The 21,096-nt window shown below is 34.7% G+C and overlaps 1 protein-coding gene across 1 annotated transcript; it reads left to right on the top strand.

Moving 5' to 3' along the window:
• The first annotated feature begins 325 nt into the window (after positions 1-325).
• NOL8 (nucleolar protein 8) lies at positions 326-20,072 on the top strand. Its single transcript, XM_070937009.1, has 17 exons — positions 326-405; positions 1,916-2,106; positions 2,333-2,395; positions 3,219-3,297; positions 4,429-4,576; positions 4,833-4,901; positions 5,915-7,633; positions 9,694-9,801; positions 10,492-10,614; positions 11,408-11,492; positions 12,940-13,084; positions 13,723-13,806; positions 14,638-14,912; positions 16,739-16,862; positions 17,483-17,550; positions 18,372-18,454; positions 18,814-20,072. Exons 2-17 carry the CDS (start codon positions 1,968-1,970, stop codon positions 18,865-18,867), a joined length of 3,366 nt encoding a protein of 1,121 aa, XP_070793110.1. The 5' UTR covers positions 326-405; positions 1,916-1,967; the 3' UTR covers positions 18,868-20,072.
• Positions 20,073-21,096: the final 1,024 nt, after the last annotated feature.

The following is a 21,096-nucleotide window of genomic DNA, read 5'->3' as shown; positions in this document are numbered from 1 at the left end:
CCACGCGTTTGTACAAATTGGAGACTCCGATTTGGGTGGAGAAGCGTATCGCGCCTACCTGAACTTATCTTCTGTCTATTAACTTATCGCTGTCTATTAACACTTCAGAGTTTCTCTGTCTTGCATCTTTTTCAAGAGAAACCCAAGTCTAATAGAATAGCCGCTTACGATACTTTAAGCCAATGTTTCTCAACCTTGGCGACCTTATAGATAGGTGGACTTCAACTCCCAGAATTCCCCAGGTAGCATGGCGGAAGTGGTGAGTGAAAAAAAAAAAAAAAGCAGGCGACGAGCAAGAGTTGTGGCCACGCTGGGCGCCGTCTTGGGTGGCGAGCGGTTCGGAAGGGGCGAGTCTCGAAGTGCGGGATCGCAGTGGCTGGACGTGGTTTTTTTTTTCCCCCGCCAGTAAGTCCGATGCGTTTAGTGGGGAGTTACAATGAGGGTTGGTGCCCAGTTTCCATCGTGGTGTCCAGATATCGCTCCCCGATGCAAGGCAAGGTTAGCAGATCTGAAATGCATAAATCCCGGCGACCGCTAGATAGCGGCAGCGAGAGGGTGCCCCATTTCTCTTCTGCGCTGCCACCTTACTGATATTGTTTCCTGATTGCTTATTTGTTCCCTATGACTATCATCAAGTATTGTACCTTATGATTCTTGATGAACGTATCTTTTCTCTTACATACACCGAGAGCGTATGCACCAAGACAAATTCCTTGAGTGTCCAATCACACTTGGCCAATAAAGAATTCTATTCTATTCGTTTCAAAGTCGTGCGGATCTTTACAGCTCGGATCTGGTAGCCCAATGCAGATAGATCCACTTTCAGAGTTTCGTTCTAGCTTATAAAGCCATCATCAGCACTGGCTTCTGTCTGGTTGAGGTTGCGGCTGTGGACTTCCTGACGATTTTAAAACTTGAAGGACTCAGTTTTGAAAATATATGCTTCAGAGCAGGGTTGATGACTTCTAAGGAAGAGTATTTGTAGCTCAGGGTTGACATGAGAGGTCCTTGGTGCTCTCTGAGCGTGCTTGTTTTAATGCAGACATTTCATTACCCAAACTAGGTAAAATCATCAGTGCTGATGATGCTACCTACTTCAGTTAATGAAACGTCCGCAAGAAAATAAACAAGCTCAGAGAGCACCAAGGACCCCTCACAGATGACTTCTGCTAAAATTTTAAGCTGTTGAAGATTTGAGTAGGTTGAACTAATTACTCTGTTTAGAATTCTGCTTCGATACTAGGATGCTCTTTATTTTATTTATAAATCCATATGCGGCGCATCTTGCGTAAAGGCGACTCTAGGCGGCAACATGATAAAACATTAAAATAATATTTGTATTAAAATTGATATTAAAAAGAGCCAATTTATTTATTCTGTTGATGTGAATGATCATCAGAAACTGTTCTTTTAATGCCCCAGCCCCCTTCTTCTTAGCTTGAATTGTGGCTGTCTTTAAGGTATATGACTCCTCTTTCCTGTTTTTTTCCCATTATTTTAACTTAAGTTCCAAAACCTGTATATAGTTCATTCATAACAGTAAATGAAATCTCTTAAAGCAATATTGAACATTGAATGATTTTTTTTCTCTTCCTGGTCACACAAGCTGGCATTTTGTTTGTGGTTCTTTCTGTTTATATGTTTAGCACTGAATTGTGGTTAATAAATGTATTTATGGTTAATGTAGTGCAAAAATGATATAACAGGGCTACATCATCAATAGTTTATAACACAGAGTATTATAGCAATTGTTAACAGATAGTTAAGGGTTAGAAAATTATCATAACAACAAATATTAAAGTGGGGATCTGACAAAACTTTATGAACTGGACTGCTCTGAAGATATTTTGTACCACAGTAATTCTTAATATTGTTCAAAATATTTTGTTGTTCCTATTTACTTGTCATTTTACAGAAAAATTGTAGCTGAAAGGACAGTACCTTGGACATTTGTTGAATTTTTGGATATGGAACCAATCTCATTTGTAAGACGATTATACATTGGAGGACTTGGTCATTCAATTTCTGAAGATGAACTATATGAAAGATTTAGCAAGTTTGGAAATGTTACAGAAACTGAAATCATTATCCGGAAGGATGAGCATGGTAATATTTTAAAATTGCCTAAAAATAATTTCATCCACTTGTAATGGCAGCCCTAGGCTGCAATCAGGAATAAGCTCTATTGATCAGATATACTGCTAAGAAAATATATGCTCAATTCTGCTGTTACTTTCTTATTTCTGTTTTCCTTTTGGCAATGATCATTTATTTTAATTTGAAAATCAGGTTTTTTTCTTTTTTGAATAATTAGGTTGTTATTTTTAAACAGGAAACCCTACCAAGACATTTGCATACCTTAACATCGTCCTTTCAGAAAAAGAACTTAAAAAATGTAAGTATGCAAACTTACAAGCTTTTTTTGGTTCTTGTGAATATCATTATTCACAAGAAACTGGTTAATCATACTAAAATCTGTGGACTAAAATCTGTGCCTGATAAAGTTCGCAACCAATTTTTTTTAGTTGTATTGATGAACTCTTAATCAGTAGATTATTTACCTTTAATTTTAGTGCAAGTCATCTTAAATATTTCTGTATTTATGTGCATTCTATTGATAAGGGCAGGAGAATGTCATACACATATCTTTCAAATAACCCTTTAACACAGAGGTCCCCAACCCGCGAGCTGTGGCCTATTCGCAACAAGCCATGCAGACGGTGGGCCAGCATGCATATACAGACATGTGCGCAGATTGACTTGAGCAAGTGCACGCAGCTCAACTTGCACAAGTCAAGCTGCATGCGTATATGCGTGCACACCAGCCTGCCCCCCTCCAGTGGGCCACTAAACTGCAAAAGTTGGGGACCATTGGTCAACCACACTGTTTGCCGCAACATTTCCAATATTTAACTGAATATCTTCTTAAGTGGTCATGTTCTACGCTACTCCTTCTTTATGGATATCAGCTTCCCAAGCATGCTTAAGCAGTTGTCCTTCAAAATCTGAAATATTTTCTCCTTACTTATCATGCTAGGCATTCTCTTTTCCCATTATCAAATGAGAAAATTTCCCACAAGCTTGGATCTAGAACCATTTTCCCCAAATGGTTATACCACACTGGTCCTTGTTCTTCTCTTTGAGGCATCCCAGAATTTGTGGTTTATAATGTTTTAATAATAAGCAGAATAACCACTTGATTGTTTTTGTCTTTAAAGGTATATCGGTTTTAAATAAGACGAAATGGAAAGGTGGGACCCTACAAATCGAATTAGCGAAAGAGAGCTTCTTACACAGGTAGTACTTAACATATTGTATACAGTTTCTGGTGAAAACCATTGAGTTCTGCATACATGTGAGCAGATAAAGGTTTTCACAGAAATATATAATTTCATCTTTATAAATAATTCAGGCAGAATCCAATTGTACGTTTCCATTAGTGGCAGGAAACAGCCTGGAAGCAGGTACTCCCAGCAATCCTACATTTATCTCACAATCTAGTATTGCGTCTCCCTCAATTCTTTGAAACAGATTTGGAGGGATCATGGAGATCTGAAGAATGGAAGAGGAGACTTGCTTGTCTGGTTAAAGTGCTCAGTGTGGTGATAGATTTTACAGTGGGTTTTAACAAAATACTAGAAAAATAAAGTGAATGCTGTATGAGCAACATATTTAATGGAGATATTTCATGCGAGAGCTGCTTCTCACACTGGCAGTGAAAACATGATAGCAAAACTGACTGCTGCAAAAACAAAGGACTGGTTCAAACTTGAGCCTGTTATACATAGTGAAAAAAAGAAAGAAGTGATCAGTTTGGAATATTATTGCTATCTATAGAACCTGTTTGTGAAACACGGCAGTTGCTGAAATTCTCTGGTTTTAACTTAAATATCAGAAATTCTTGGATTACTTGTGAAGTTGCCTAAATAGAACTGCTAAAATGGGTGAAACCTGGCAGTTGGTGTGTTCGTTCATTTGTGTGGAAGGAAGGACTTTGCATGAAATGAAGCTTGCAAGATTACAATAGAAGAGTCCAAGTGCAAAATACAGTGGAAATTATATACTATGAACTGAGAATTGAGAAACTCTTTTTCCTTTCTAATTATGGAATTAAACTTGCACTTTGATCCCAAAGAAATCTGTTTTATTTTTAGCAACCTCATTTACGGGATGCAGGATAGGAGTGAGCTTTATTGTGAATTGACACAGCTCTTATTCTTACAATTATGGAAGATAGAATCTCTTGGTAATTTTCACACATTGCACAGATATCAGCCAGTAGGTCCCGATCTACCTCCATTCCACTCCTAAGACATGTAATGTTGTAAAGTGGAAGGGTTTACTATGGAAATATGAAAGAACTTTTCACTCATTTTTTTGCTTTTTCTGTTTAATAGTACTAAACTGCAGTTGTGTTCTGTGATGCAGACTAGCACGGGAGCGGCAAGAGGCAAGTGCGACGAAGGAAAAAAGAGATCATAATGGTATGACAGATATTCAAAAATCTCTGAAGAAATCTGGAGTTGTAGATTTCCATGTGAAAGCAGTACCAGGAACAGAAATACCAAATCATAAGGTATGGTAAATGTAAAGGAAAGAAATGCAATATATTGTTCCTCCATATTAATGGGCTAAATTCAAAATTGTATTGCTTAGCTAAAAAAAATTATTTAAAATTGCTACATTGCTTAAATACTTTCTTTTTGTAAAGTTGTTTTGCAAATGTTATTGCAAACTTTGAAAACAGTTTGCAAACTTTGTTTGCAAACAGTTTTGTAAAAGTTTATTGCAAACATTCCCCAAAATAATATTTATTTTATTTGTTTTAATAGGACTGGGTGGTTAGTAAATTTGGCAGAGTTTTACCTATTCTTCACCTGAAAGATCAACACAAAAGCAAAATATCCTTTTCTGCAAGCTTTTACTACCCCAATTCCTAATATTCTCTAAATAATAGTATTTCAGGAGCACTATCTTGCTGCCCATGTAAGAAAAAACGCAGCCAAGTATAATCAGTTGAAGTATCTGTTGAGTGGCAATAGAAATTTATGAGAAGACTTTAATGGTTCTGTCAGACTTCACTCCATACACAAGAATTAACATTTAGATTTACCATGAAATTGATAAGAAATAAAAATTATAGATAAGTAATATTATTGAAGAAAGTAGGAAGTCATATCAAAGAATGCCATCAGCTGCAATGATTCAAGAACACGTCTTGTAGACAGACGCAGTACTCAGAAATTCTGGCATTTTCTTCTCCTTTACACCCAATGCCATAAGCTCCTTAGTTCTCTCTTTTCTGGATTGTTCACTCACCTTTTTTTTTTCTTTTTGAAACCATCAGATTTGATATCATATTGTTTTTCACTGACTGAAGGCTAATTCTCATATTTTCATGCTGAACATTTCTCAACTTTTTTTTAAAAAAAGTTCTTTATGACAGACTAAGATGGGTTATCTTTGTGCTCCATTAACATTTGTAAACACCTGCATTCCAAAAATTAAGCCATAGTTGGTAAGTGAATCACTGCAGTTGTTAAGTTAGTAGTATGGTTGAGTGAATCTGGCTTCCCCATTGACTTTGTTTGTCACAAGGTCACAGGAGGAGATCACATGATTCCAAGAGACTGCAACCATCATAAATATGAGCCAGTTGCCAAACGTTTTGAATTTTGATCATGTGACATGGGGATGCTGCAATAATCGTTAGTGTGAAAAATGTCATGTTACTTTTTTCAGTGCTGTTGTAACTTTGAATAGTCACTAAATGAACTCTTATAAGTGAAGCACTACCTCTGTAAGATTTGTTTTTTTAAAATGATCTGTCTTTAATTTTTTAAAAACCTCTCTAGAACGTCTGAACTTTTACTTGTTCAATGGTATTTAGATGTTCCTTAATTCAAAAATCAACATCATAAAATATGACCCTTCCAAATATTGCCAGAACCTTAAAAAACTAGATCAAAAACCTATAGATGCAGTTCCCATTTCACAGCTCACTTGGCATCTGCAAGAAGCTGACAGTATCATGAGCAAGAAACGGCAAGGACAATTCCCTGAAGCTAAGAAGCCACCAAAAAAGAAAACGAAAATACAGAACAGTGACAGCCTAAGCAAAGTCGAATCAAACCCAGCAAATGTTGTCCCTGCAAAACTAATTCAGAACTGCACCTCTAACTCTAAGAAGCTACCTAATCAGCACTCTTTGGGTCCAAAGCTAAAAGCTGGAACCATATGTTCTAGGCATATAAAAAGCCTGTGTGATGATGATATAGATTCAGAAGAAGAAATCAGAGCAATCGAAGCAAGTGAGAGAAAAAAGCACAAAGGTAATTCTAATATTGTGCCCGAAGATAATATGGAAGTGGTTGGTAATGACTTTAAGCTGAAATACAGTACTCATTGGTCTCTACAGAAAGCAAACACGCATATAGCCCAAGCATGCAGTGGACTAATAAGGCCTGCAGAAAATGAATCTGATTATGATTCAGCTGACACTGATGAAATTATAGCTGTTACTAAATTATCTGATGAAAAAGAGAGAAATGGATCACTAGAGAGCTCTAAGGAAACAGAAGAGCAGAATCATGGCCAGCCAAAAAGAACCACCCGGGTTGCAAGTTCTCCATCTTTTGGTTCAAAAGGGTCCAAAGCGGGAGGAGAAAAAACAGCAGAGTCTGAAAAACCCTCAGATGCACAAGGTGTTCTCGACAGAGGCAGATCTGAGAGTGAGGAAAACTCAAGTTCGTGTTCAGACACAAGTGAGTCTGAAGAGGATGCCGATTATGAATCCATGAGGCAAAGTGGCTTTCGATTAGATCTTACCTTAGAAGATTTAGAGAAATTAGCTGGTGACAATAGTGAAGAGTCAGTGGAAGATAATGAAATAATTGAAAGGACCATTCAACCACAAGCTAATCACTGCTCAGGTAGTAAAACTGGTACTGCCCCAGAGACCCCCACAATTCCCACCACCTCCAAAAAATGTATCTGCCCTGAAGAAATACTTGCTGCCATTTTAAAAGAAGAGGAATCTGACAAAGATGATTGGAAACAAAAACAAGCAAAAGTGAATATTCAACCTTTCAAGGGACTGGGGTCACTTAGAGTACTGCCTGAGAGCGAGTTGAATGTAAATGTGAATGCGAATGAAAAGAAACACTCTTCTTTTGAACTTGAAGTGGAGTCTCTGAAAAGTGTTACAGAAGTGAAATATTCAAGTTCTGCCAGTAAGAAACTTAACTCCAAACCACTATCCTTGAAAGACTTGGACATTCCCAAAGGTGGTCTTTCTAGAAACTCAAGTGAGCATTCTGACCACCTCCCAGACAGTATTGGAAAGGCAGAGAAAATAAGCCACGATGTAAGTATCATGTCTGAAAGTGAACCCGCCAAATGTGGAAAGTCTGTTTCCAAGGGAGCAACAACTTCCAATCTTATACGGAATAAAGATTTAAATGGCTCTCTGAAAAATGAAAGCAGCTACTCAGCTTCTCCCAGAAAAACAAAGAAATTGGACAACATGGGAGTGCAACTGCAGGACAACGAGAAAAGATTGGCAGCAATACAAGAGAGGCAGAAAGAATGGGAACTCCAGAAAATAATTATTCAGGGAGCTCTGACCAGCCAGGTAAGTTTGTTTCATTTGCCTATTTATTTCATTTGACTAGTGCTGAGAGGAATTGTACAGTGCTTACATAAGTTGGAATTTAAACATATAGCAATATTTTAATTATTAATTAATTATTTATATTTACGTGTACTACCGTATTTTTCGGAGTATAAGATGCACCTTTTTACCCCCCAAACGGGGGTGAAAATTTAGGTGGTCTTATACACCAAATGTAGCATTGGCCCCCACCCTTTGGCCTGTGCCTCGCAGCAGTTACCTTCTTGCAAGCAAACAGCAAGAAAAAACAGCCCCTTTCAGCTTCAGCATAGGTTAATTAGCACAAGTTGATTAGATCAGCCTCCCGACTCTCAGCTGATTTGCTCTCAGCTGTTTTGTGCAGGGCTCTGTTGCTAGCTGCAAAGAGTGCTGGAGCAGGTTTTTTTTTCCTAGCTATGCTGAAAAAACGAAACTGAAAGTAAAGCAGGCTCTGCTGCAACGTGACAAAATGAGGCAGAAAGAGATTTCTTTTTCCTCACCAAAAAAGGTAGGTGCAAACAATAGGAAATTTAGGGCAAAAGAGGAGAGTTCAAGATTTCTATTTATCTAGGGAATTGTAATAATTGAGATACTATTAATTGTATATTGTGTTGAAAGCAGAAATGGTTAAGTTGTGGTTTGGGGGAATATATGGGGGAAATTATTTGGTTTATTATTATTGGTAAATATAATTAATTGATTTGTAAGAAATTGGATTGCATGGAAATAATTCGAATATTCATGTTCATATTGATTAATATACAAAAAAGATAGTTATAACTAATTGATTTATATAAAAATGTTGAATTTGTATTAAACAATTGTAATATTAAATAATTAACCAATGTGAGGATGGATATAAAAATAGATGACAATGGGAAGGGGTATAATATAGAAAGGAAGGGAAAAATTGAATTTGATTAAGATTAGAGATGAGAATGAAGGGTAATATTGGTTTTTTAAAAAAAAATAGATGAGGAATATGGCAAAAAGGAAATATAGAAATTGTAAATTTAATTGAAATGACTAAACACTGTTTAAATTTGTGAACCAGCCAAATACTCTGTTCAAAGAAAATACATTGTATGTGTGTATGTGTGTTTGTCTAAAAAATAAAAAAAAACTTTAAAAAAAAACAACCAAAAAAGGTAGGTGCGTCTTATACTCTGAAAAATACGGTAATTCTTGTAATTCATCATAACCTGAATTTTAACAGTAAACAAGGCAGTAAGTAAAATATATAAATATTATTTCAATAATGCTGCATTCCTAATGTACTGAAACTTAAGCACGTTTGTTAGAAAGTAAATGTGATTGAACATAGTGGCAGCATTTGGAGATCAACAAAGTGAAAATAAATTGCACTTAACTGCTTCCATCTATAGATCAGCACAATGGCCATTTGTGGTTCCTTTATTCTTAGCAAATCATTCAGTTGCACGATACTTCTTATCTCTGTGGAAGTGAGAGTTGATACAAAATTGAATAGGAAAGAGAGTGACTTATGTGAAAGAAATTGAGATGGTTTAGTTAAGATATAGAAAGAAAGAATGAAGATGGAATCATAAGTGAAATTTATGAAGTGAGAATGATAGGATGGTGAAGATTGGTGAAATTTGTAGTTGTATGGAATTAATTAGCTTTTTGGAAAGAAAGAAATTTAAAGGAAAAAAAAGGCTATATGTAAAACTGGTTTTAATAAACTAAGATAGGCATGGAGAGGTGTAATGAATAATTTTGATATAAAGTAGATTTAGTTGTATGTTCTTTTCTTATCTTGTACCTTGAATTTCTTTGTCCTACTATTTCTTATTCTGCTTTTACACTTATAATTTTGCTTTCCAAAGGGAATAGAATGATGCATATGTATATATGAATCTAATGAATTTGAGCCTGATCCACACAAAAATTATATTATGATTCTCAGTTTTATAAGATGCCACAAGACCCTTTAATTATTGCATCTCTGTTTCTTTTCCATCCTTGATTTTATATCATCTATGTCCCTAATAATTCTTAGTTAACTCTTACTGTAATTTTAGCAAATTCAGTCAGCAAATAAACAGAAGCACATCGTGTTTGATTCAGATAATGAAAACGAAGTACAGGAGCATGCTGAAGAAGAATCTTCAGGAAAGATCCCAGTAAAGGTGAGCAAACTAGAAGGGAATTTATTCTATCCTTAGAGTTTATCTTTACATCTCCACAAAGATTTTCTGTAGCTAGTGGTTGAAGAAAAAAAATTCACATGTCCACTTATTTTAAATTATAGTTGCCCCCAAAGATATAGTCAGAACACTTAAAAAGAAAGGGGAGGAAAAAATAAATAAGTTTAACAATTAATAGAGGTTCTATAGAAGGGCAGAGGTTGAGTTACCAAAGACAAAAGTAAATATAAAATAACTTAATCAGATACTTAACAAAATGTAGCACTGCTATGCTGCACTGCTACACTGTTGTTAAAATAGTAACTGTTTAACAACAGGCCTGCTCTCCCAAGTTGGGGTGAAGAAATTCTGCAAGATTTCATTGAATTAAATCAGAAATTATATTAGTTTTTCTTTTAAAACAACAGAAAAATTCTGTTAGTTTCAGCAAACAGTTTAGGTGACAAGCAGGTACCATCTATCTCCGGAATTTTTACCATCCTATTTATGGTGGAAGAGAATGGCTTGCACCATAGTTAAGGGAGGAAGAAAAGAGGTTTCGGGAGGGACGGGGAGAATACTTTCCTCACCTCTTATCTTGCTATAGCTGGGGGTGTACTTGCTGAAAACATTTGGTGTTACTCTGACAATGAGTTTTTTCAAATGAAATGTGTGTTCATTACTGTGCCCAAGGAATTCACCCCAAAAATTTCTGGGAAGCTGTTCGAGAGCAGCGATGAAGAATCAGACACTGAAGCTGACGAAAATGATCGGTTCAGAATCAAACCTCAGTTTGAGGGCAAAGCTGGAGAGAAGGTTGGTATGCTTATTTAGTGTATTATTTTCATAGCTTTTTATAATTCTGGAATAATTTATCTTCATGTAGAAGACTTACACGGCCATATATTTTGGTGTTTAAGCCAGGCAGGGGGAATTGTGGCTCTCAAAGTGTTCCTAATATTGTGTACGGTTTCCAGCAGTTTTATCCAGCATGTAAGCATCTGGAAAGTCACATGCTTCTGTCTCTAAGCTCCGGATATAAATCATGTTCATTTCATCAGTTTTTGTCCTGCATCATGTAGCATTTTTCTATAAGCCTATACTATGAACAATTTTGTGTCCCTTGGTTTCTCTTTATTTCTTCCAAAAAGTATGGTACCACAAAGTAAAGAATGTCCCAAAGTTGCTTTTCAAAAGGCACCTGGACTTTCTTGGTGGTGGTTGTTTTCTTGAAAATGTTTTGCTTCTCACCCAAGAAGCTTCTTCAGTTCACTTCCTCAGTTCCAGAACTGAAGAAACTTCTTGGATGAGAAACATTTTCAAGGAAAAAAAATCAGCTTTTTGAAAAGCACCTTTGGGACAACCATGACCTGGATGATTGAGAATTTCCATAGACAAGAAATAAAGGAGAAACATGAAAAGGGGCAAACCTGAAAGAGGTTCATAAGGATTAAAAAATGTTTATGTTTATAACTGGTTTACCAAGGAAAATTCAAGAGCCAAACCAAGGAAAACACTTTACAAAAATGGATATTCTAGTAAAAAATCTGTTCTGAAAAATTAATTGCAATAAAGAATATAATCCCTCTGTTACTCTTTCTTGTTGCAGCTTATGCATTTACAGTCACATTTTGGCACAGATGAAAGATTTCGTATGGATACTCGTTTCCTTGAAAGTGATAGTGAGCAGGAAGGTAAGATATACAGTATTCTGTTGATTACTAGTAGAATGCTTGCAAGATTTCATTACAATAAACTTCTTTCTATAATTCCTTTAAATATTTATTTTGGAGTAATTCCTCTGCATGGATCAAAAAGACTTCAAAAACATTTTACACTAACCTAAGGTATACAATGGAAAGAGGAGTAACATGTTTCCCTTGAAAAGGGGAAACCACTAAGTATATTAGTATATTTACATCTACATTTTTTATACTTTGTACTTAACAGGGTTAAACTCAAAATATAAAAAGGTATTTCACAGAATCTCTTAAAAACTTCTTCCACTGTAAACTGATAATGATGAAAAATGCTTGAAAGTGGATATGTGTCTTCAATTATATTTGTTAGGCTATGGATTATTTTAGAAGATGACCTGAGTCCTTCTAGTTGTTTTGGGACTATACCTCCTGAAATACATTAATATTAGCATAGAGATACTACTATCTCTCTGGAAAGCCAATGATTAAGCTCCAGGCCTAGAAACCAGGATACAGTGAATTCTAGTCCTGCCTTAGGCATGAAGCCAGCTGTGTGATTTTGAGCCAATTACTCTCTCTCAGCTCAACCTACTTATTATTGTGGGAAAATAGGAGAAGGAAAAGGTATTAGATATGTTTACCACCTTGAGTTGTACTATATATATATTAAATAGGTGGGATAAAAATCTAATAACCATAGTAATAATGTTATATAGACAGTGGATAGTGATTATTGAGGACCTACCTTTGATCTGAAAAATAGAAATAGGCATCTTAAATTAAATTTAACCAAAGTATGAAGAAAATATATCCAGAGGGGGGAAATTGGTTTGGATATAGCTAATCTTAAAGAAAATACTTTTGGACAATGAAATATAGTTTAATTAACATAGACAAATTTTGAGCTGTTTCTATCTGAATCTCATTCGCATCCAGATTCATAAAGATGTACGTTATCATGACACAGCCAGTGTGTTAAGGCTGGATAGTGACTGAATCTATTAATTGAGACTATAAGCAAGCCTCAGTTTACACAAATTTTGTTGCAAATCAGGGTCAATCTATCCTGTATCTTAATAAGTAATCCTTCAAGTTGAGTTTGGTTCAAGGTGATCAAATTCTAATTGTTGTTTTGGTCCTAGATCAATATAAATAACAGCAATAATCATTACAACTATTTCGGGAATAACATTGAAACCAGTGGGATATTAAAAAATACATAAATCTAGCATTACCAACCCAATACTATAATATCAAAGCACTAAGATCTTCTAACATACAGCGCTACAATTTTTTGGTCTTTAATTCTATCCTGCACAACTTTTGAGCTAATATAGAGTCATGTGTTAAAATAATATATGATTTGATGTAATGTCAGAGTGCAATTGGTATCAGTTCTGTGAATTCAGTAACTAAGTCTGTTCCATTTTTTTCCTGTCAGAGGAATCAAAGAAATCAGTAACAGAGGAAGAAGAGGAACTTTCTTTAGAAAAGAAGAAGAATCTTGAGATCTTGAAAAATCTTCTACATATTGATATAGACCCTCCCAAACGTAGGAAGCTAGCTGCAGAAGGCCAGAAATTCAGGTATGAAAAATACTTTAGTAGAAAAACGAAGGCTAGATAAATTATTATTATTTTCATACCACTCCCCTAAATTAAACACTAATTAATCTAGCATTGCAGGCAAGCTTTGAGAGATACTGGACCTAAGATGAAATATAAAGCATTTAACCTTGATTTGAAGTTATTTATTATTTTAATACTGTAAGATTTAATAGTGTTAAATGATACCAAGTCCTCCCTGAAGTAGGGAAGCATAGAAACATTGGCATAATGAAATAATTGCAATCCTTTTTAATAATATAATCAGTGACATGTAAAAGGTAATATTTCTTGACACTTATAGAAAAATATATTTCTAGCTGATTGTGAACAAAGATAGCATAACATTGCTAATTGAGACTAGAAGCTTAAACCCATTTTTGTCAGATTAAGTCCATTCAGCTCAATGGGATTACTTCTAAGTAGAAATGTAGACTTATGTAAAAAAAAAATTTAAATTATTTGACATTTTATTGATTTATATATAGTTTGCTCCTCGACATATTTAGAAATGTTGTCATAGAATGAAAGATTTTATGCCATGGAATTTTTATGGTATCTAAATTTTCTTACGGATGCTTAATTCTTTTTGTTATTATATAAATATTATTTATTTATAGAGATATGAATACATTACGCTATGACCCCACAAGGCAAGATCATGCGGTGTTTGAAAAAAAGCCAGCTAATACTGAAAAAGAGAGGTAATGATTCAATCAGTAGCTGATTATGAGAACTAAGCTGTCTTTTCATTGACCAGTTTACTATTTCAACTCTGTGACTGTTTAGAGTCAAATATTTATTTTATTTAGCAAATGAATAAAACATTTCAGTTTTTAATTAAGAATTGGAATGAAAGAATGAGAAGAAAATCTTTACTTTGCAGAAATTTCAGAGGAAAGTTGCAATTTTAAAATGTTTCTTAATTGTCAGGACTTCTAAGAGTGATGGATTCAGTGGTGGGATTCAGCTGGTTCAGGCCAGTTTGGGTGATCCGGTAGTTAAATTGCTGTCTGGCCCCGCCCCGCCCCTTCCAGGAGTCCCCACACACCCCATTTTGGCTCCTAGGTAAGTGCAGGGAGGCCTCTTAGACCCAAAATGGGGCGCAGGGGGTGACAGCCCCCCCACGGCCCATTTTCGCTCCCAGGAGCTGCCAAGTGCTGCCTATCACACCCCCTGGCCACGCCTACAGAACCGGTAGTAAAAAAATTTGAATCCCACCACTGGATGGATTCCTTTTTTAGAAGACACATTGGTCATCCATCAGATATTGAAATTAAATATTGTACTTTTTCTGAATTTGATTATAAATCAATGCAAGTATTTTACTATGTGAAAAAATAACCCAAGTTAGGTTATTATATTTACTGGGATTTATATATTGAATGCATTAACAAAAATGGATTGTGGAAGTATCTGCATTTGTATTTCTTTGGTGTAAATGTCTAGTATACTATAAATTACTTGTATAAAATTATATATTAATATTAATATCAAATATTAGCAATTAACACATCCTTATTTACATTAAATAGTAAAGCTAAAAAGAAGAAGAAAAAAGAAGAAGCTCAGAAACTGCCTGAGGTGTCTAAAGATACATTTTACAATGTTGCAGTGGACTTAAAAGAAGCACTTGCATCTACAAAACAGGATGAAAAAACGGAAATAGTACCATGGGACCAAGATGATGATGCTGAAGAAACCCCTTCAACTGATATAGCAAAATTCAATGCTGAAAAACAAGAAGGAAATCAGGGTTTTACCTTTTCCTTTTTTGGTGATGAAGTGGCAAGATCACCTATTAAAGAAGGTATATTTACATATTCTAAACCGTAGTCTCAATATTTCAAACACATGTTTTTGCATTAGCATCCTTTGAGACCTGGTTACTGTGTTGCAATTTGTGTGGGTCTTTTCTTTAAAGAACAGAGTGGTTTTATTGTGATGACAGATGAATAGAAATATGTTATACCAGTTCTGTACTACCTGCCCTGGTTGCTAGGCTTAATGGATGGAAATGATCCATAATATTCCAAATTTGCTCATATCTAAACATTGCTTCTATCTTTTATTTCTACAGAACTTTAATATTACCCAGAAATATTATAAACATACCAGGACCATCAGAAATATATGTTCAATAGCTTTTCTATGGTTTTTGATTCTATCGTTATGATTCTTGACTAATGTATCTTTTCTTTTATGTACTCCGAGAGCGTATGCACCAAGACAAATTCCTTATGTGTCCAATCACACTTGGCCAATAAAGAATTCTATTCTATTCCGTTCTGTTCTGTTCTGTTCTGTTCTGTTCTGTTCTGTTCTGTTCTATTCTATTCTATTCTATTCTATTCTATTCTATTCTATTCTATTCTATTCTATTCTATTCTACTCTACTCTACTCTACTCTACTCTACTCTACTCTACTCTACTCTACTCTACTCTACTCTATTTTTATAGTGGTATCAGATTGAAGCCATTGGTGCCTACATATTATCTTTCATATTACCGTGGCCTGGTTGAAAATAGGACACAGCCCAGTAGTGGGCCATGGCCCAAAAGTTGGGGACGCCTGATTTAAACCATATGACTAGTTGATTGGGAGCACAAAATGGAAGAACTAATATATTTAAATCTGGCTTGTGAGTTTACCTGAGCTATCTATGAGAACAAAATGCTCAACGGTCCGCCATTTGAAATTATGAGTTCTTCACTGATGGTCTTTAGTAAGAGACTGGAAATCCTGCACTGAGTAGAGGGTAGACTAGATGACTTTCCAGATCACAACCAACTCTTTAATTCCATTTAGACCTGTCAATGTGATTCAGCAAAACGTCTTAGTTATTATGGTTTATGATTCCATTTTCTAGGCAACTAGAAAATAGATTTATTATTTATTAATTTATTAATTAAATTTATTTGCCGCCTATCTTGCCGTGGGGATATTAGGTGGCTTGCAACAATAAAACAGAAAAAATGATAAATGTAAAAATATCAATAATAAAGGAATAAAATAATAAAAATAAACATGTTGATATAAATATGTTGACTATTCATAACCAACAATATGCCAAGCCAGTTTTTGGACACTTAAGAGACCAATATCTAAGAAATGAATTAATATGTAGTAATCTGGGCACTAATTACTTTGGTTTGCAATACTCTCCTGCTTTACAAAAAGCATTTTCAGTATTAGAATTCTTCCTACATACAATTTCCATTATAAGTTGATGTGGTTGTAAAGCAAGTCATCAAGGGACTGGACCTGATTTTACAACCATTTTTTACTGTGCTTGTTAAGTGAATCACTTTGGTTGTTAGGCTAATCACATGGTTAAGTGAATCCAGCTTCCCCAATTGATGTTTTTTATTGGAAATCAGCTTTGAAGTTTGCAAATCATGATCACGTGATCCCAGGACTCTGCGATTAGTCATAAATGCAAGCTGGTTGCCAAACGCACAAATTGCAGTCATGTGAACGTAAGGATAGTGCAACCATCATAAATGTGAAGCTAGGCTGTACATCACTTTTTGTAAATTTGAACTGTTGTTAAGCAAATGGTTACATTTACTATCTGTAAATGTTTTTATATATTGAAAATGGTTGGGTCTTGCTTTCCTTTCCTTTTTTAATAGATCCGTACATAATTGAAATATTAAAACCTTCAAGCGTGGCTTGGCAAGAAGATCCCCGTTTTCAAGATAGTAGTTCAGAAGATGAAGGATCAGAAGCAGCTGAAGTACAAGATGTCAAAGAAAGGTAAATTATACTCCTGCAGTATTAATTGAACTTTAGGTAAGATAGAACTCAATTTAACATAGTGAGCCAGGTTATGCATTCTCTGAGATGATTGACTGTCAAATATTTTCCCTCCAAAATGAAGCTACTTATTTATATTGTATACTGTAGTTTCATTAGCGGCAGCCAGAAAGCCTTAAGCTAATGTTATGTGGCTTTCCCCTCCCATTGCATTTCCCATTATACCTCAAGCTTTTCCTAAAGATTATATGGGACTACACAAGAAGGACAATAAGGCAGGAAGCTCTGGTTTCTGTGTTTCTTGTATCTTTCACAATGTGTGAATACATTGCTAAAATATCCACCTTATAAATTCAGTCAATCAGCATTATTTTCTGCTCTTGCTGTCTTGCTCTTGAAAAAAACAACATGATTGTTTCTTGATTATTTCTGAGAATTCGAATTCTCCAGATTTTTAATGCAAACAAAAATGAGACACTAAATAGTTCGTTTGTTCATTCAATTCATCTCCGAAAATAAAAAAAGTATGCTTCTTCCTCAAAATGAATTTATTGCTCAGGCTTGAAAAAGTAGTTTTTTTGTCTTTGTTTTGGAAATTAATACTCTTGTTCCTTTTTCAGTTCTCCAGCTGAACTACATTCAAATATTAGATTTTTCTTCTTCTCACAGGACGATAACAGATTAAAAGGTAAAAATCAGAAAAAAAATCATCTTAATTATTTCTGTTACCAACATGCTTATTCTTCAGATTTATTCTTAAAAGGTAAACATCAAAGTTATTTTAAGTTAGAGGTCTCCTAAATTTTGTTTGTTGTGCGTTCAATGTACATAATTTCTGTTAAGTTTTTCTACTTTTTTGGAGAGTTTTAACATGCTGTGGATAACATTATCTATTTTAGTTGTCAAAGAAGTCTATCTTACAAATTATTAAAATTGATGTTATTTTACAAAATGTCTATCTGAACACTTGTTGCAATTGCCTAGAACACTAGTATTCGGTCATATTTTTTAAAATAGTTTTTAAACAATCAGGTACAATCTTAGGAGCATCCTGTGGCTGACAGGACTTTATGGTTTTGCCTCTATCATTGTGCTGGAAGGGTAAAATTTTCTATCCACCTCTTTCAAGTGTTTTTAAACTCTGCCTCAAAGAATTGGGGAGCCTTTGAAGCAAATGTTGAGGGGAGAGACGAATACAAGGGTGAGGCGAAGAGGGCCTCTTTCTCTTGTAAAAAAGAAATGTTCATGAAAATCTTAGGTTTCAAAATGTGTTAAATCTGATGGTCCATGAACTTTATATATGCAATTTTTTTTCCCTGAGGCCATGAGGATGAAAGCATGCAATCTCAACAGCAGGACAGAACACACTATAATACCTTGAACTACCAAAGTACAATTGTTTCATCTAGGCAGCCCTTGAGCCCTTGGCTTACAGGGATCATTTGCTTCTTTCTTGTTTACAGGGCAGGCAGTTGACAAAGCTTACATTTTTCTTTATGCCTTTTCTAGAGGGCCCCAAGCTATTCTATAACGCTTCAGATCTTGACGAAGAAATAGAGGATTGGGAAAGCAGGCGCCAAATATTGCTTGAGGTATGTGGCTAAAGCTATTCTTGATATTTGAGCCAGAGACTGTTTCTCACTTTTGATCCAGGATCCTAGCAAACCAAAATTACAATCTAAGATTCATTCTGTTTTCTATCTATCATTTTTTGTATAATATTAATTTATCAGTATGTATCCTAGTTCCACTTTGAAACCAAGCTGGTAAGAAAGCTGCATTTTGCCCTTCCAATCCAGGCATTGCTGGAAGAGGAGAAAACTGATTTCTATCCACATTTTCCAAAACTTGCTATTCATTGTATTATGGATCTTGCTTAATGCTAATTAATGCTAATTAATTTTATAATACCAAATCTGTCATAACTGTATTAAATTTTCAACATTTCCAGGATTGTCGGAAGAAACATAAAGATGCAAGAAGGAAAGTTAAAGCAAAACATTAACAGTTCTGTTAAAGAAGGAAGATTCAGAATGTATATACTTTGACTGAATCCTGGGATAATGGAAACCATTGAGAAAATTCATCTACGGGTAGCTTGGAAGTATAAATTAGTGCTGAATAAATAATTTTGTGAAATCAGAATAGATTTGTAGATCCAAAGTTTCTAAAGCTTACAGTTCCATTATCCAGTATGAACATGTTTATTATTAAAATTCTAAATTATCATAGGCAACGGTCTTCACAATTAGCATTTATATTTATTGTCTGTCTTTTATAATCCTCATGTCATACATATTTCGAAAGACAGCGTTTAGGATTTCATCTGCACGTAGGTTCTTTGTCACCAAAAAGCAACATTTGATGGACATTAATATAATTTGTTCTCTTATCTAGCCAAGACTAGGTGTAGAACAAGGGAGGCAAGGATCAAATGTAATACTTTGAAAGAGTGACTGAATATTAAATTTATATAATGAAATGTAATGAAGGCAGGCAGTTTTTTGTGTACAGATTTATATGTATTTACTAAATATAGTCAGTTTAAATTATACAAAAATGTTCGTTACTATTTATGTTAATATGTGATTATTTTTATACCTTGAAAGATTGAATCCAGGCCATTGGGAAAGAAGAGTTAGAAAAGTTAGATTCCTGGAAGCTCCTTTCATAATGGTGTATATTGTAATTGTGCATATAATACATCCCTGGATGATTTTAATATAGCAAAAAGATGATTGAAAAATAAAACTGCAAAATTGCATTGTTTCTATTTGAAAATGGTATCAAAAATATAGAATATGTAAATGATTGAACATCCTTATGAAATACAAATATTTTTTAATTTTAGTCTCTTTGTGGAATGTTACTTTTGGATAGATAATCTTCAAGCATTGTAGGCTTCTTTTTCTTCCAACTTGTATCATAGATATAAATTGCCATATTCTTGTTTTTCAGTACAGTAATGATGGTATGTTTAAAATCTTCACTAAAAGAGCCATTTGAGGCACAGGAGAAGAGATATTGAACTTAAAGAATGTTTGAAGAAACTGACTTGAAGAGGGAGGCTAGAGATCTTGAACAGCTTAAACTGCTTAGAAAAGAATGGGTTTTCTATCAGCTATAAACTCTTACAGGAAGTGAAATCCAGGCATCAATCTTTAAGTTTAAAACACAGGATTAATAAATGCTGAATTTTCAGAAACCAAAGCTTGCTGTATGATCTTTGATAGACAATTCATTGTTTTTCACCTTTTATTTTTAAGTTTTATTTTCTCTCTCTGGGCGCAATGAGTAATTGTCTGCTGTGAACTCCACAGAGGCAACAGGAAGGGCATTGGGCCAGTAAATGCTCCAGCTCCAATCAGTCACCCCAACACCACCCGGATGCAAGGGATTACAAAATCGTTAAAAGAAAATTCTTAGGTTTTAATCTAGCTATAAATACAGGGACACTACACAAATAATGAGTGGCATTCCACCCTCCAATTCCTCATCATAACTCCTAGTGTGGAGAGTGGATCTGAAAGAGAGAAGGAATGAAAAGAAAGTAATTAGAGGGGTGGGAAAATGTTTGAAACTTGTAGGATTCCAGTTCTTCACTAGAAAAATTACCATTCAGCTTGGTTTGTACACCACACTTAAACATAATACAGTGACTAAACCACAGCATGCTTCAAACAAAATGCTTCGTAAAATCAAACAAGCTTGTGTGGCTTAGTGCGTTGCATATTCAGTTATTCAGTAAACACTGTTTACAATAAATCATGACTATATGATATAGATATTCAGTCTAAAATTGCACCAGTCATTATCTTAAGGCAGATTATTTGTTCTGGCCTAATTAAGGCTGTTAAAAAAAGGTAAGATTATTTTTTTCTCCTTTAACGTTATTTTTAAAGACCCTATCTGGCCTGATGCATGTTTCCAGAACTGAATGGAAGTCTTTGCCATGACTGATATTTTCCATGCTCATTTCTCATTGTTTTTGATACAATATGGTAGCAAATTATTCTATATTCCCTCAAGAATTATAAAGAATTTATAAAGAATTATAAAAGTATTAAATGGTTTTCATTACAAGATTTTACTGCAGACATATAGAAAGAATCCTGATGCAGTTCTGGATGATACAAGCACTATACTCAAATATACTCACTATACTCAATAATTAGCTATTGTTTGGCCCAGAAAATAGGCACTGATATTTCTTACCCAAATTCTTTAACGTACA

Source organism: Pituophis catenifer, unplaced genomic scaffold (assembly GCF_029215685.1).
Source record: "Pituophis catenifer annectens isolate HBS135680 unplaced genomic scaffold, rPitCat1.0.hap2 SCAF_2, whole genome shotgun sequence".
NCBI lineage: Eukaryota > Metazoa > Chordata > Lepidosauria > Squamata > Colubridae > Pituophis > Pituophis catenifer.
This window is presented reverse-complemented; position numbering and strand designations above follow the sequence as displayed.